The sequence below is a fragment of the Sipha flava genome, unplaced genomic scaffold (genome assembly GCF_003268045.1).
Source record: "Sipha flava isolate LNK unplaced genomic scaffold, YSA_version1 104_pilon_pilon, whole genome shotgun sequence".
Classification (NCBI taxonomy): Eukaryota; Metazoa; Arthropoda; class Insecta; order Hemiptera; family Aphididae; genus Sipha; species Sipha flava.
Genome location: NW_020271718.1, coordinates 2,861,746 through 2,879,563, shown reverse-complemented (window position 1 = coordinate 2,879,563; position 17,818 = coordinate 2,861,746). Strand labels below are relative to the sequence as shown.

Sequence of the window (17,818 nt, the reverse complement as noted above, 5' to 3'; positions counted from 1 at the left end):
AAGAAAAATTGAAATTACAAGCCTTGTGGGATTATAAAATATCAGCTTATAGTACGCATATGCATATATGCTTTTCTAATTAACGTACTCTTTGAAAATATTTTATCTTAAAATAATTAAAATTTTGCAATATTTGTCTACCCTGAGATAAATAACAAAAAATAGTTATCAATTTACAAACTTATGAGTTTATCTTTTAAGATAACATTGTAATGTTCATCTCGTTTGTGTAGGCAATATAAAACTCAAATATGTATTTTATGTTATCGCTTACAAGGTGTGAGATAACAAAGAGATTAGTATGCAAAAGGTTATTGATGATACAGGTTATAATATAGCTATATGAATATTTTTTTTATTTAAAAATTCTTCTGATTTGTATGATAATCCAGTTTTGAAAACTGTTCTACGTATTCTTCAGTCAAGAATTTTCCAACGGATCGGCGTTGTGCCAAATTAATTAATTTTCTCTATTGTTAAGCTATAAGCATTTTTAAATAACATTAAAAGTACAAAAAAAAAAATCTTATTGCTATTTTAAACACGCAAGCAAAAATAAAGTAAAATTTTTTAACTTCTTATTAACATGAATAATTTTAATTTAAATATTAAAAATAAAATTTTCCAGTAATTTTAATTATTTTAATTAAGTAACAAACTATGATAATCTGCAAAACAACAATATGATTTTTTGCAGTACATTACAGATCATTGCCAGTTATTAAATTACTGGCGTACCCCTTAATGAGCTATTGGCTCGAATAAGTGCAAAGGATACAAAGATGGGCGTCAAAGGTATGTTGATAAAATATTTATAAAACAAAATATTGAAAGCCGAAAGTCAAGCTAATAAGTACTAAGTATTAATAATTAAATAGAAAGTGCAACATTATAAAATTTTAAAAATCCTAGATTAAAAATTATACTTTTAGGTTATTTGTGTAAACTTGAAGATAATTAATGCACATAATAGCAACATTTTTCACAAAAATTAATTAAAAAATTCTTTGAGACAGGATACTATGTATTGAGCCTAACTATTAAATGTATTAAGATTGTATTACACCACGTTCTGATGAAATCATTTCCGTGTCGTGGATAAAAATACAGCACTACATAAAAATATAATTATTATTATCAATCGTTACAATTTATCTTTAAAAATTATACGTATTGATTCCGAAGGTATATTTTGAGTAGTGTTATTATTTATAATTTACGGTGGATTAAATTGCGATAAATGTTAGTTTATGAGAGACAGCTCCGAGGTTTTAAACATCTGTACATGCGATTACACCGAGTGCGCCGTGCACGCAACTTCTGTTTTACTATAGCATGTCGTATGTACTCCTAAACTCGGTTTATTTTTCTATTTTATTCAAATCACAAAAAACTACTTGTGCACCTAACAATTATCTAACGTTTTACGTGAAGAATGACCGTCGGCCAGATCGGTCCCCGGTGGACTGTGAGCGGTGTACGTGAACACCATTACGCGTTGTCGGAAAACGGCTCCAGACTATTTCGTGACGTTGCGTTTAGCGGTATGCCACGGTTATAACCGGACGTGAGAGGCGAGCAGACGGGCATCGCCCATTACCGTACGAACGCTTAAAAAAAAAAAACAAGCACGGGATAATATCGCCGCACAGATTTTGAAGTACTCGACAATTATAATTATGTTATTACGATATAATATGACGGCATTACACCTACTGTCAAAGTATACGTTTTTAATACTCGTATTGTGTTTAAAATGTGAGATCCATAATTTTTTTATTTAATTTAAATATGTCCCCTTCCCTAAAATTCCAACTACACCCGTCTAATAATGTGTTATTATCGCATTTGCATTTCCAATATAACATATTGAACATGTAAATTTTAGCCGATTACTTTTGGGCGGTAATTGTTTCCGCCAAAATGAAAAAGGTTTGATTTTCGTTTCCACCAAATCTATTTATGCCTACACGATTGAAATGAAGTTTTAGAATTTCATGCTTTTATGTTTAATTTTATGTGCTATGAACTATAGATCATCGATGACTACATTTGGATTAACATTTTTAGATCCTCGAGATGTTTTATGAATTTTATTATAAATTTAGAATTATCCATCGAAAATGTTATGTCTATAATAACATAAGGGTCAGCATATTGTAAATACGCTGATTATTTAGTTGATAAATTATATCTCCAAAAATAATTTGTTTCCTCCATCAATATGATCCTATTTCAGTTCAAATATATACTGAACAACAAATAACTGAGAATTATTACAGGCATATTTTAATAAACAATTTTTTTAAAGCCACACATTAATACATTTTTAAAAATTTTTATTTCAAATATTCAAAACAACGTACATATTCAAATTTACATTTACCACTTAAATATGATAAAACCTGTAAGATGTAATATAAAAAAATAATTAGTTAGTACAACAATAAATATATACAATAATATATAACAATAAATAATTTATAGGACTGTTAGACGTATTTGATTATATATAATATATTACTTTAATTATAATCAATTTAATTCAAATTCAAATTTTTAAACTTTAATTCAAAAATGTAGTGAAACAGTTTTTTGAGTGAACCGCCTCTTCGTAATGTTCCCTGTGTAACTTTAAATGGTTATCAAACTATAATTTAGACAGGTGGTAATAATAGATTTGGCGGAAACGAAAATTGAACTTTTATTATTTCGGGGGAAACGATACTTGGCGGAAACAAAGTTTTTGACAAAAACAACTGACATACATATTTTCACGATTATCATCGCTTATCGATAAATATATACGTCCAAATTAGGATTGTATTGCAAGTATAATAACCTGTTGAGGAACGTTTATTTAATTCTATCAGTAAAAGATAGCATTCATTATGTACAAATTTATTGTTGGTTTCGCTTCGACATTCAATCTTCGAACTTTCGTGCGTGATATTTAATGTTAAAATTCAGTATTTTTAAACATTTTATACAAATAATCATGAAAATAATTAATTTAATCTCGACAACATAAATTTTTTATACTTTAGCACAAATAAAAGTTTAGATGAATATTGTTTAATGGTGTGTGCACAAAAAAAATGCAGTTCAACAAGTATCATCGAAAATGAAAAAACGGTTATAATAAGCGCTAATATCGTACTATTTTTGTGCGGCGAAATTAGTCTTTATGTGTCTATAAATCTGTGCGATATCATAACATTTTTATGTGCGAAAATTAAAAGCGCCGGAATCCTCCCTTGGCTTAACAAATTATAAACACTATTAGCATAATATATATAATCATTTATGTGGGTTTTTTAATATTATATATATTTTATACATAAATGTATCTGAATATGACACATTTGTATCTCGTATGGTTTTGTGTTTTCACTTGTTAGGGCGTCCTTGCTCGGTGCTGTTGATTCGAAGGAATGTTAGTAAGACGAGTACTCTATGTACACTATACGATTTGTTCGACGTTCGGTGCGACTTTCTGGTTTCTAACAGCCCGCAGGAACGGTGGATCCTGCGATCGACAACCATATGAATCGAAATTTTCTTATCGCTCTCACTCACTGTTGCGCGTATTATATTTACTAGTTTCTTACCTACGGTAACGTTGCGAAAAATACCTATCCTTCCCTTGCCCCCCCCTCCTTCGCGACCGGTTGCACGCACCCGTCACAACACGATATTAGAATAACGCGGCACTACGATGATAATGAAAACCGGAGCAAACAATTATCTACAGGTTTATGTACCTTACACATGCACCGTAACGGGAGGGGGAACGCGCGTCTCCCGAGAGTCGATCACACGTCGATCCGTCAGTCCGGTGCACATCGCGTTAATCGCCGTACGTCGTCGTGTAAATCATTAGCAAAATATTCATTATTTCACGTATTATTTTACACGTACACATTATACGATATGCATGTTGATACGATACAATTACTGTAATACTGTCGATCCATCGTCGTCGTTGTCAATCATTATCATTTCAATTGCCTAAATATCGTGTGCGTGTGTGTGTTGTCCCCGGGAAAACGTATATTAACGCATCAATCGAATTATTAAAAACACATCATCAACGCGATCATCATCGTCATCATCTTCGCCATGTTCGCGCGGATCAGATCGTTCCGGGCGAATCGAAAGTGATCCCTTCAGGGGTTCCTTCCGGCGAGCGATCTAAGCCGCGCAAAGACGTCTTTACGTTTTCACTCGCCACGCGACGATCGCGTTTTCCGGGGTTGTTTCCGGTGCCTGGAACCTCTTACGCACGCATACTCACGCACAACACGCGCACGTCATGTCTGCCGGAATCAAACGGAATATCAATAACAATGTGGTTGAATCCGTTGACAGGAAATGGAGCCCGGAAGTCCATACAAAAATATTCATACCGCCCATTAACGTCACGGAACCCAAAGGGAAAATTTCCAAAGGTAGGAGGGTGGCTGCAGCGCGCATACAACTGTAATATAAATACGATAGTTAATATAACGAGTGCAGCGTTCGAATCGGGAGTTTCGGACTCGACGATTTCATCGATACCGGGTGTTAAATTTTTCTCCCCTGTCGACTAACCATTGGTCCTGAAATTGATTTTTTTCTTCTAATCGCATTTTAAATGGCAATTCTACTAAATATATACTTTTATCTTAGTAATTACTGTTTAATTACTCTTCACTACGAAGTATAATTTGTTGCCTCGTTATTTCATATTGTAATACAGTCAGATATACACGCAGTCACACACCTACACGAACGTTTTGCAGGTTAGACTTACGTGGTTCAATGAATTAATTGATCTATTTATTTTTATTTTTATTTTAACTAAATTAAAATTAAAGTTCGTTCACACTCTTACTATGAAAAGTCTTTTTGGATTTTATTAATTAAGAGTAGTTTTTAGCAGCACAATAGTTATGATATCGTCTGAAAACACTTTTTTTTTCTATTTAAGAAATTTATAATCATAAAATTTAGTTATGATTAATTATTCATGTGATGTTTTGTGCTGTTTTTTTTTATGATACAATAAAACCTTAAAGTTTATCATGTAGGTACTTCACAAAATTGAATTGGTACGATACTTTTTAATTTTTTGCAATCTTGATAAATATATTTAGAAAAAATGTAGATGATAAATTGTTATGATTATATATACATTAATATATTGCCATTAAACGCATAGGTTTATTATTCAATAATATATTTTTTTCGCGTATTTAAATGTTAATGTGTTTTTCATAAATAATTTAATCCCGATAAAAATATATAGGTGATTAATATTTAAATTCAATGCTATTAATTGGGGTTGAATACTCTAGAACAGCGGTTCTCAAATTTTTTTTTCGCGTACCACTTGAGTATATTATCAATCAGTCACGTACCATTAATGATTAAAAATAGAACCATACAAACTTTACATGGTTGAATACATTTATTTTAAATAAAAAAGCAGTAAAATACTAAAATAAAATTATTATTTATTTATTAATACAAATTTATTAGTGTTTTTAAATTAATATATGAGTTAAATATTGAATTTTTAATTTTCGTTCTGCCAACACCCGGCCTTTCACGTACCATTAGTGGTACGCGTACCACAGTTTGAGAACCGCTGCTCTATAATATTAGGTATTCTAATAATCAAACGCGTTCATAGTACTTAAATATTTTTAAAATCAATTGAATTCACCTAAATCAAATCTAATGATCACAATAATAATCTTTGGGAAAATCGCTAAAAAAAAATTCAAGTAAATGTACAGCAAAAATACAACACACATACGCATATGTAAAAAAAACAACGCATAAGCTAAAATGTACACAAGTTATTATCAACATATATTAAAATATATAAATGGTACCGATTTTCAACTCGTTGTGTATAGAGAACTTGCACTGGCGTATTTGAGCTGAGATGGTTTCCTAATGAACGTATCATTTTATTAAAACGAATACACGTAACCCTTTAGGTATCGAAAATCGACTGTACACTTTTTAAAAGATACACTGCATTAATAAACGGCGAAGGTTTTAGTCGTAACGACTGGGGGTAGATGCGCGACAGCGTGATACGATTTTATTGTGCGATACGCGATTTCATACGAACGTCATTTCGATCCGTGTTGGATCCGAATGATCATCGCGTCATTATTGTTTTAACGATATGTTAATTTTCTTCCAACAGACGACGGCGAGCGGCGGCAAAAATACGTTGCGGCGGCTGCAACCGTCATCAGCAGCGGGAGCGAGAGCAGCGACGGTGGGGGCGGCTGCAACAGCGGTGTCCGGAGCCCGGACCACCGGCGTCAACCGGTGTCCCGGAACGGTTCTTACCGTGAACCGTTGTCGCCCATGTCGACCAGAGCGATGTCGCCTAGCCTGCGATCGCTCAAAGTGCCCGGCTCGCCGTCGTCGGTCGCGACTGCCGGCTCCACCAGCCTGAACTCCACTACGTTCAACGGCATCGGCTGCCAGCACGTCCCGGCGCACTACCAACACCACCAACTGGACGCGATCGCGTCGCCGCTCCGGTCGTGGTCGGACGCCGTGTCGGTCAGGTCGCTGGCGTCCATCGGCATGGGCTCGACGGACGGCCGGAAGCTGACCATCGCCAAGGTGCCCACGTCGCCCGCGGAACTGCTCAACCTGGCCAGCCCGCAAACGTAAATATTAAAATTAAATAGCTTCGCGTGCCAAACACCATTACGTCCGCGTACGCCCAGGATAAGAGCACCACAACTCAATTATTTTGTAGTTTCGGGGCGAACCGATTCGGCGATTCGACGGTTCGACGGGTCTTACGTTTACGCGTTCAATCATAAAAACTTGAATACTTACTAACGCGTGCTATACAATGTGTACGTTATCAAATATTATGAAACACCCTATAAAACTCAAAGCGCCGGGCTTATGTAGGGTTTCGCAATCGCTGAAGTGAACGCAAGACTGTCTCATTCCTAAAACGTTACTGAACACATACTGTTTTTAAGGCTATAATAATACTATAATAATACGCTGACGTGTGGCAGTGTTGAACGCGCGATGTACAACAAAACGTTTGAAATCCAGTACCGCCGTAACTGTAAATGTTTCATAATAATTGAAATTCGTTCTCGGTTTCCCGGTAGCCCATCGAAAAATTGCGTCCAATACTATATTGTTGTATATTGTATATAATATTGTTGTATTGTTGTGTACAAAGCTCGTTTTCAAACACCATCAGAAAGCAACACCTAATGCGTTATCTGAGAACCGACAAACGTCGCGCGATCTTTTGTCCTGGACAGGGCCGGCTCAAGGTATAGACGAGCTAGACACCTGCCTAGAGCGGTACTTTCGTAGTGGTGGCATTTTCAAAATTAACTTGTACATTTTTTTTATTTCTATCGGTGTTTTATAAGAAAAATGTTTAAATTAATTCATCCGTGAAAACCACTATATTTATATATATATATATATATATATTTTTTGAGTAATAATTATAGAAATCATTTTTAAGTCTTTGTACAACAATTTAAATATTTTTTTTATGTAGATGTATCGCACAAAAAATAGGGGGAGAGGCTAAGTAAAAACGAGATCTCAATTTTTTTTTTTTTAGAGTTGACAAAATTTAATTTTGTCTAATGCACTATTTTTATTTGAGCCGGCCCTGGACGTACGAATTCGCGTGCGGACCTTGTCAATATTACACGCTAATTCACTAATAACATATCGTGAGGCTGTTCGTTTTATTATCAAACGTAAAAATTATCGTTATTATTCGTGCGCGACTACTCGTTCGCGTGGGGGCCCCCGTAAGTATGGTGCGTACCGTCTTCGTCTGGCGCGCGCACGCCCATCATAACCGCTGCCGCCGGCCCTGGGCACCCGATAATTGTACCAAAATATTTCGCCAACCAGTTTTTTTTTCGCACTATTTCATGCGCGTCTTTGGAAGGGGGGGCCAGTACCGCTACTTACCACGGTCACATATTCATCATGTTAGTATAGTCGTCGCCGTAACAGTCGCGGCGGCGGACGTGAAATCCGTCCGAATACGTATATCGCACAGTGACGGTGCTTGAGTTTGCGAGGCCCTGGGCAAAATATATGCTGAGTCTTGTTGAGAATTTATATTAATAAAATATTTTAAGTTCAGTTAAATCAGAACCGCGGGGCCCTGGGCAACTGCCCCTATTGCCCTCAATTCGCGCCGTCCTTGGTACCGCACATGCAAAACATACTACGACAAAATGATTTTACGTCGCGACGATAGTCCGTCTGGAAAACACACGCGTGTGAGGTTAAGAAAACGTTATACGTGCACGAGCAATATTTATACGGTTGTATAAATAGGGGTGGGGTAGGGAAACGATTGATTTCGGTAAACGCGTTTGCCGCAGTCTAGTGTCTAACCCTTAAATCCTTAATAATAATAATAATAGTGATAAATGCGTCGGTTACACATTGTTTTGCTACGGTAACATTGCGGTGGTAGGTTTTGCACGACTTAAGTGTTTTAGAACTGCACGACTAACGTTTTACCGTACACTTGCGCGAAACCAGCGATGCGAGCAGAAACAAAATACTACGTGTAATATCACGTGAACACTCATGTAAAACACTATAAACGGTTAGGTTATGGAACACTGTTGTCCGATTCGCGTTCGTTTGGTGAAAACCCTTTTCGTAAAAAAAAAAAAAAAAATATAAAACCCGCTCTCTTTATACCGTGCATAAACGAAAACATAATTTATTGATCTCTGGAGGAGGAACGTTAATTCTAATCCGTTAACATTTTTACTAATAAAACGAGTTCATATTATTATTATGTCTCGTTAAAAAAAGTATAACAATGTTTACAGATAGGGAATTTTCAACTACTCGATTCTATACAAGCGCAGTTATATAGGTATTACCGTGTGACCGTGTACCTAATTACAATAATTAATAGTCAAAGTACGTCACGATCATAATAATATGTTAAAACCTTTCGCCGCCGTGTTTCTGTATAAGTTGCAATAACGGGAGTTAAACTTTACACTGCTACTGTTCATAATCGCTATAGTCACGCGTTACCAATGCCACAAGGTTGATTTTTGGATTTCAACAATATTTTACACGTTAATACATGTAGTTACCGCTATTGTATACTATATTATACGTGTACTCGTGTATAACGATTTGGAATTCCTATACTTGTGTATGGCAATTCGGGTTTTTACAGTTAAATTTTAGTTGTTTTTGAAAAATCGTTATTTTAGTATAGGTGTACTTTGTGCGTACCTACCGAACAAAAACAGATAAACACGTTGCGCGTTTAAATGTACCTACCAATAATATTAGGGTCGTGTTACGTATTATTTACTATATAGTGGTTTTTTTTTCTTTCTGAATATAAATGTAATTTTCTCTATGCAGCTTAGTGTTCTAAGCTGCATAGAAAAAATTCCATGTCGTTGGAAAATTCAATTCGTGTAATTTTGGTGGAAGAGGATCGCTGGTATGTGATGAACGTAGTCTGTCCCCACGTCTGTTTTGCAACGTTCTAATACAACAAATGCGACGGTTAAATTGAAACATAATATCATCTTAATCAACGAAATTAGAATTTTTATTTTACAAACATTTCATCTTGGTCACCATAGTTTTTGTTTATTCGTAGTTTATTTATTTATTTTTCTATTTGGTCCGATAGTAACAATAACGTATATACATTCTGACGTCTTGGATATACATGAAGTGATTGTAAAACTTGTATTATCGTGTTAACAATAGTCCTTTTGTATGATGATTTCTGCTTTGATGTTTAATGTTTTGTTGTTTAATGATATTATTAAGAGGTACAATTTTTGTTCCAATCTGAAGTTATTTTATTCTATCTATCTATCTATCTAACATTTTAATGTACCTGTAATGTGTCAATAGTTTATAAAAATAGTTCTGATTAAATTTCTAATCATATTTGTAAATTAATTCAACATAACACAATATATGATTTAAAAAGTTATATATTTTGAATTATTTTAGTTGAACAAAACGAATAACAATTTTAACTATATTACATCTAAAAACTTAAACTTCAATCGCAAAACGTTTTCATAATTTTAAAAAATTATAAAAAAAAAAAAAAACTAAATATCGATAACTACAAGTTAAATAGTATAATTATATTATTTTGATGAAATTTATATTGTTACGTAATTATAATAAATCCGGATAAAAAACTTCTTAATTATTCATTAAAATAGATTGTTTAACAGATATTATAATACTATAATTAAATTAGTTTATCTCATATAATCTATTTAAAGATTTCAGAATGTATCAATGTAATAGTTTTTTTTATCAGTATCAGATAGTATCGATATTTGGAGTTGGATATTTTTAACTAAATACATTACAATAATTATAATTTTATTTGTCACAATAATTATTATTGCGACAAATAAACGATAATTACAAATGTTTCGTACGTACATAATAAATCAACCTTCAATCATATTTATCGTTCTGTAAAGTTTTTAAGATACCCTCAATCTATGAACTAATAAAATTATTATCATTATTTTTTAAGACATATATTTTTCTGTTTTAATTTGAAATTTAAAATGATATTATGAATCATTTTATAATTAAAATAACTTGTTGATTATATTCCTTCGATAATTCCCAAACATTTAAATTTCAGAACATAATCCAATAAATTGATAAGTGGTCAATATTACTTCAAATGTTGATATGTTCAAAATGAAATGTAAATTCGATATTTATGAACACATACTATAAAAAAAGCCAACAAATCTCAACCATAGCTTAAGAACACGCGCTATCCTTCGATAATAGATAAAACATTAATTGAAAAATAACTTCATAATATAAAATTATGCATGTACCTAGTACTTATACACGCATAACTGTCATGTACGTATGAACATAAAATATTTGTTGCCATCGAGTCGCCTGTTTACCGGAAAAGTTTTTAATTTATCAGTCAAAGTCTCCTAACTACAGTCACGTGGCTGTTTCATTATTATACATTACCTGTTGTATTGACGACGTGTAACAAATAAACATCGTAATGAATTTTTTAACAACATGATGTACTAAACTTCACAAACAATACCCGTGATGACGTTGACCAGTTGAGTCGATTAATTTTAACTATAACTGGTTGTGACGACCGTTGATTTTCGTAGAATTTACAATGAAATTCTTTGATAATATACACTCTCTTCAATGAATCTGAATTTCGCGGTTACTAGGTTGTAGATATATTTTTGATTTTTTAAATATCATTAATTAATTTAAAACTACGAAAACCTGAATATATTATACTATATATCTCGAATGTTTATCCTATTTTGCTTTATTACTTGGACAGCGTAGACACTTGGATAGTAATGAACGCAAAGAGGTTGAAACTTATTACAGATTTAAATCAACAAAATTGACGTGATAGTTCGTCAAAGCTGGATTATTAATTATTAGTGAACTTGAAATTATTAGTATATTCGAAAAGCAAATATTATTGTATAAGTTTAATCAATAAAAACTTAAAAATCTATCAAAATAAATTCATCAACAATAAAAACGTAAATTTTTTAAAATTTAACAATTTGAATCCTAAATGAAATTGTTTTCCAATACTTTTGAGTTATGTTAACCATGAACATATTAAATCCTAAATAAACAGTTGTTCATTTTGTACACAATAGAACAATAATAATCGCTGTAAATATATCATGTTAATATTATAATATTTTATTACAGTGATTTTAAGCTAAAGATTAAATCAAAATAATATTGTTCACGATTTATAATAATTAATTTAGTTTTTATTTTTGTAAACATTTTTAATTAGAAATTTTACTTAAATTACATACAGTTACCATAAGACTCTGGAAATAACAGACATTTTAAATAAGAATAAAAAAAAATACTTAACGGTAGGTATGATTAAAATATAAAACCAATTGTTGCAATTAAATCTGTCTTATCACTACAATAATTTGATATTTCGCATTAGGTATGTTATATCATATTATTTTTATAAGCTATATAAGTTTTATGATAAGTGATAAACAATACGAAGATCAAATTTCATATCAATCAGTATCAAACTTTTTTTTCCGGCCAATGCCTGCTGTCTCCTTGAACTTACTAATGACGTACCTTGTCAACGAATCCAACGTTCGGATGCAGCCTTTTGTATAGGCCAATAAAGCGTAGTATTATAATTATTTTTGTTTGCCATCAACAGCTATGGTATATGGGCACGTTGTGTACTTGTGAGGTACTTACTACACTATTATTCGTATTATTCTATTTCATATTTTTGTAAAAACGGATGTACAAAGATGTCATTGTCCCAGTGGACAAGTCAAGGTTAGAAATTTTGCGATTACGCACGACGACGTATTTTATAGGCTAGGATGTCTGATAAAGAGGGGAAGGCATGGCGATTATACGATCCGGATCTCAAAACCAAACAAGTTTGTTTTCAAATGCAATTATAAGTGCTTTACTTTCGATCGGATGTACCAATACTAAAACATTAATGAGGTATATACGATATATATATATATATATATATATATATCTTATCTTATACTATCATATAAAGAGACAGCGTTTAAATGTTTGTTCGCAAAAATTTCAAAACGACTGGACCGATTTCAAAAATTCTTTCAGTATTAAAATGCTACATTATTCCTGAGTAACATATACTATATAAAATCCAGTGTCTCCAGTTCAAAAAACGGTGATCTATTTTTTGTCATTCTTTTTCAATTTTTTTGTCTTCTTTTTACTTATTAATTTTGTAATTAGTCGCGTCTCGGAGAAGGTTTTAATATACATTTTACGACTTGGAAAAATTAATTGGATATCCGAAAATATTAGTAAAAGAAAATGTATATATCCGTAGTGTCGTCGTCGAACACGTTACGGTGACGGTGACAGTACTGTACTAAAGAAATACTAAGAGGGTAAAACTAAAGAGTATCAATTGATGCTGTTATGAGTACAGAAGACAGTGTACACTATTCACAAGCATTTTTTAATTTACTTAATCCTCCTGGGTTTTCACTAAATAACTTACAACTTAAAGTTGTAGTTCCTGTAATACTATTACGTAATTTAAACCCACCAAAATTATGCAACGGTACGGGACTGCAAATAAAAGTTATGTATGATAATATTATCAAAGCTTCTATTCTTACTGAACCAGCAGCAGGAGAAATTGCCTTAATATCTTGTATATCTATGATTCCTACTGATTTACCATTTCAGTTTAAGATACTTCAATTCTCAATTAAAGTTTCGTTCGCTATTACAATTAATAAGGCTCAAGGCTGAAAATTTCAATATGCTGGTATTGATTCAAGTTCTGACTGTTTTTCATGTGGAGTTATTTGTGGGATTATCAAGAACAAGTAAACCGGAAAACCAGTTTATTTTATTACCAGATGGTTTGAAAACAAAAAAATGTTATTTATTCCGAAGTTTTTAAAATAAATATTTCAAAAAAATATCATATTAAACACATTAATGACACACAAAGTAGATTATTATAAGTATACGAGATTATTACCATGTTACTTAAAAAAAAGTGTTTAAAATTAAAAAAAATAATTAAAACATCTTTTAGAACAATTTAACCCGCACAACAATTTTTACGCGCAACGATATATACGGGGTACATCTATATACATATAATAGAAGGATAAATTGTAGATGATATAAAGTTTACCGGGTCAACTATATAATATAAAATAAATAAAAGAAAACTTGAACACTCAGTACTAAGAACCATACAAGATAATTTCATCTCAAGTAAAAATGTTTGACGCCTAGCGAAGTGGGTACGGGTCAGATTGTATATATATATATATATAATTAAGTTGAGTTAATAAAATCAAGTTCAAATACCAGACGACTTGGTAGTGTTGGTACTATCAAAGGTCACGTATGTATTTATCACTGTTATCTGGTTCAGTGTCATTCATTAATACCGTATTAGCTGTTTTATAATCGTGTTATACGTTGCCGTGAACTCTCATTATTTTCTGGAATAAATAAAATTAAGACTTGAAATCAATAACGGTCAAAGTGCCAGAAAGTTGATTTTGAGTTATTCACAATTTTCTTGAAACCAGAGGAAAATTTTAAAAATACAAGTCAATAAAAATGTAAGACTCTTTAATAACTTATAATTAACACTACTCATGCAAAATATAAGTTTTACTTCACTCTAAATTAAAAAAAATATCCTATACCAAAAAAATTTTAAAACGTGTTAAGTCACTGCAGTATATATCAGTAAAAACGGGTAATTGATTGTTCAAAAAATTTTTTATTTTCTTCTTTTAGAAATGGTAACATTTGTTGAAGATCTTTTTTTTTCAACTAATATTTTATTTTCACAAACCAAGGACGGAAAATCCATTTATTTTATTGTGTTAACTTTCACCCCTTTTTTGACGACTTTGCACACGTTCCAACTTTCAAGTTCACTGAAAGTAGCCTTTGTTTGCACTACACCGGACTTGTCTTTCATTATTATGAGCCAAGAACATTTTGAAATTCGAAGTTTTCCTGTATTTAGGTACATGCCTCCTGCTTTTTTGAAATCATAGAAATTATTGTGCTCCAATAAAGTGACTTTTTGGCCCGTTATTGATTTCAAGTCTTCAAACATTTTTTAAATATGCGATCGGCTGAACGAAAAATGTTTTCTATGCTTTGCGTTTCCTTACAAAATACACTTACATTATGCAAGCCTATTGGCTAAGCCACGCTAATAATATATAGGCGTGCGCGTGCGTTTAGTTGTGAGAGAAAAAAAATTTGCAATATTGTAAATTTATATTCTTAGACGCTCTGCATTTTTTTCCCCGTGGGCGTGATATTTCTATGAAATGTAATATGTAATAAATTACACGTGTACAAATGAACTGGTATTTCATCTGCGACTATACGCATTTAACAGATATGATTCTGCTGATCTTTGACGAAATCCTGTATAATTAACGTTTCTTCAATTTAATTTTAAACTCAAAAGGTATGTCAAGAGATAAACAAAAAACAAAAAAATAATACTGAATGCATTATATTCTGCAATTCATTCAGTGTTCATTGTTCATTATATGCGTACCTGCTAAAAAATCATACATCCAAACAGTTTATTCTGAAATGTTATTACCATTGGACATTCCATCGTAAAATTCCGATTGGAAAACGTACAAACTTTTCCATGAAATGTATCTAAACAATGTCAAGGACAATGATGAATAATTTAAAAGAATTATGCCTATAACTTGTTTATACCAATATTTATTCTAACGAATTGTAAACCGTGTACGATTTCGTAAAGTAAATAATTATTAGAATAATTATTTCTAAATGATTATGAATACATAAAATATACGCAGAAAATTACAACGTTGGTGCGCACAAATTTGTATCATTTTGAACTTGTATTTTTATTTTATACTTGAATAGATTATATAATAGATTATTTATACTTAAATATGGCATTGAACGCTAAGGAGTCAGATAAATAACAAAACCTAATATTTGTAAATTATATTTATATGATAAATATGTTGAGCATAAGTAATTAAATGGAATTAGTTTCAATTTTTTTCGAGAACCTTTAATGGATAAATGGTATATGTAAAATTTTTACAATGCTAATCATTTTTGAGAACAAAGATAACCCAACAGTGTATTACATTTTGTAACGTCATTGGCCTTAGTTTAGTTTTATTATGCATGTATATGTATTTAATATGTAATTCAATAAGAAATTAAAAATATAATCGAGACAGGTATTGTTGTGTTTTTTATAGAACATTATCTTGCAAAAATTTCTGTACACAAGTAATGAAATAAAAAATGGTATTAATTGAAAATATACACTGATCTAGCCATGTCCCACTATATGAATACTTTGTTACATATTATATAAAGTGTGCATCTGTCGTATTATGATAAATCAATTCATCAATGAACCGATAACATCCAAGTTCTACAAAAATGTCACTTATGTAATACACTTAGAACTCGAATAATTGTGGTGAATAGACGATATAAGAAAAACGGAATAACTCTCATTCGCTACAACACACTGAAAATCGCAGTTTTGTGATGTTAAAATGTATTATTGTTCCGCCAGAACGATTTTTTTTCGCGAAGCGTTTCACGCAGGATTGCTCGGTAAAAAGTGCCGGCATATATATATATATATATACGTCTGTTACAACATAGTAGGTGCACTGTGTGCACACAAGTTGATGTTAAGACAAGATCGGAAATCTTGGGGCAACTGCAAATGCTTGAATACTCGATTATTTCGCATTCCAAGCGGGTCTGCTGCTACTTCGGTACTGATATAACGATAAACTCTTTATCCGCCCTATCATCAATAGATTGTGTGTCATGCACGCACATTATTGTAATATACAACTGTGCAAAACCAATCATCTTTGGCCACTAGAGCTTTATACGTTTAGACTTATGCAGCTGTACACGTGCTATAATATGGCGAGCCCAGTGTTTTTCAAATTATTATTTTTTTATTTTCAACGCGCGCTGCAGACGTATAATTTACATCGGGCGGAACGCGAATAACAATAATTAAAACTGGGAAGTTTTTCGAACAAAATTTTTTTAAATTTTGAAAAGATTCCTTGAAGGTCCTAGAAAAACGAACGACCAATCGTTATTCTCTATGCTTTATATTTTATTTTGTTGTTTATTGTTTTTTTTTTTTTTTTTTAATCGTATTTAATATGCTCCTTTCTGATGAAAATAAATGACGTATTATCGCTACGACATTTATATTTATTAAAAACAATTTTATAAAATAATCCACATATTATGTAAATCAATAAATAAAAAAATGTACAATTGGATTAATTTTTTTTCAAACAATTTTATTATGCAAAAAAAATGTATTACAATAATTTAAGATTAATTCAGTTGAATAATGTTAATTAATTACTACCAATTTTCAAAACTTTCTAGTCCAATAACTTCCAATCCTTAATAAAAATATTGTTGTCACGGCATTGATATTAATAGTTATACGATTAAATCGAAATATACCGATGTACAGTAAGAATTTCGCGCTCCGTCATTCCGTAAATATTAACTGTTGTATAGATCACGCTGGTCAGACTTATAGGATATCCAATCGAAACAGCCACGGGGACTATCATCAGCGCGCCGTGGAGCGTACAGATTCTTTTTACGTCCTATTGACGGTCTCCAGTGTTTTAAATACAATGCCACAATACGTCTTTACAATAAAGTAAGAATACTCAAACACGAACACACACAAATATTCACTTACAATATGTGTATTAGCACATGAGTGTTTGTATATACCGAGCAAATAAATTGCAATCATCACGCACAAATTATAAAAACCTCTTATGGTTACCGTTACGTCCTTTATTCCCAGCTCTTCTTCGAGTTCAATATCGTCATTATCAAAATATCGTTATTATAATATAATAGGTACACGTGTGTGTATAGTGGTCGTAAGATTTTCACGTTAATTTTTATTTTGAGCGAGAGGTATATAATTGTTGACTATCATTGAACACAAATCTGAATGAATTGAAATCATTACGTGGAAGCTCAAACTTTATATTATGTAGCGGTCGAAAGTCTTCAGATCGAAGTGTTTTCAAATGTTTATCGATAAAAACCAAGGTTTAAACGACATGAGTATTAGAAAGAAGGCTTAGTTTTGATAACCGCTAATTATTAGCAATCTCACATATAGTTAATACATTAGGCATGG

General features: G+C 32.0%; 1 protein-coding gene across 2 annotated transcripts in view; it reads left to right on the top strand.

The window, feature by feature from the left end:
- Positions 1-3,818: 3,818 nt before the first annotated feature.
- The window catches only part of LOC112682985 (sodium- and chloride-dependent GABA transporter ine-like), a 33,163-nt gene continuing 19,163 nt past the window's right edge, over positions 3,819-17,818 (top strand). For both annotated transcript variants that reach the window (XM_025553788.1, XM_025553797.1), the window contains exons 1-2: positions 3,819-4,451; positions 6,206-6,683. In XM_025553788.1, the coding sequence (XP_025409573.1) occupies positions 4,316-4,451; positions 6,206-6,683 (614 nt within the window). In that variant the 5' untranslated portion in view covers positions 3,819-4,315. The remainder of the gene's footprint in view (positions 4,452-6,205; positions 6,684-17,818) is intronic.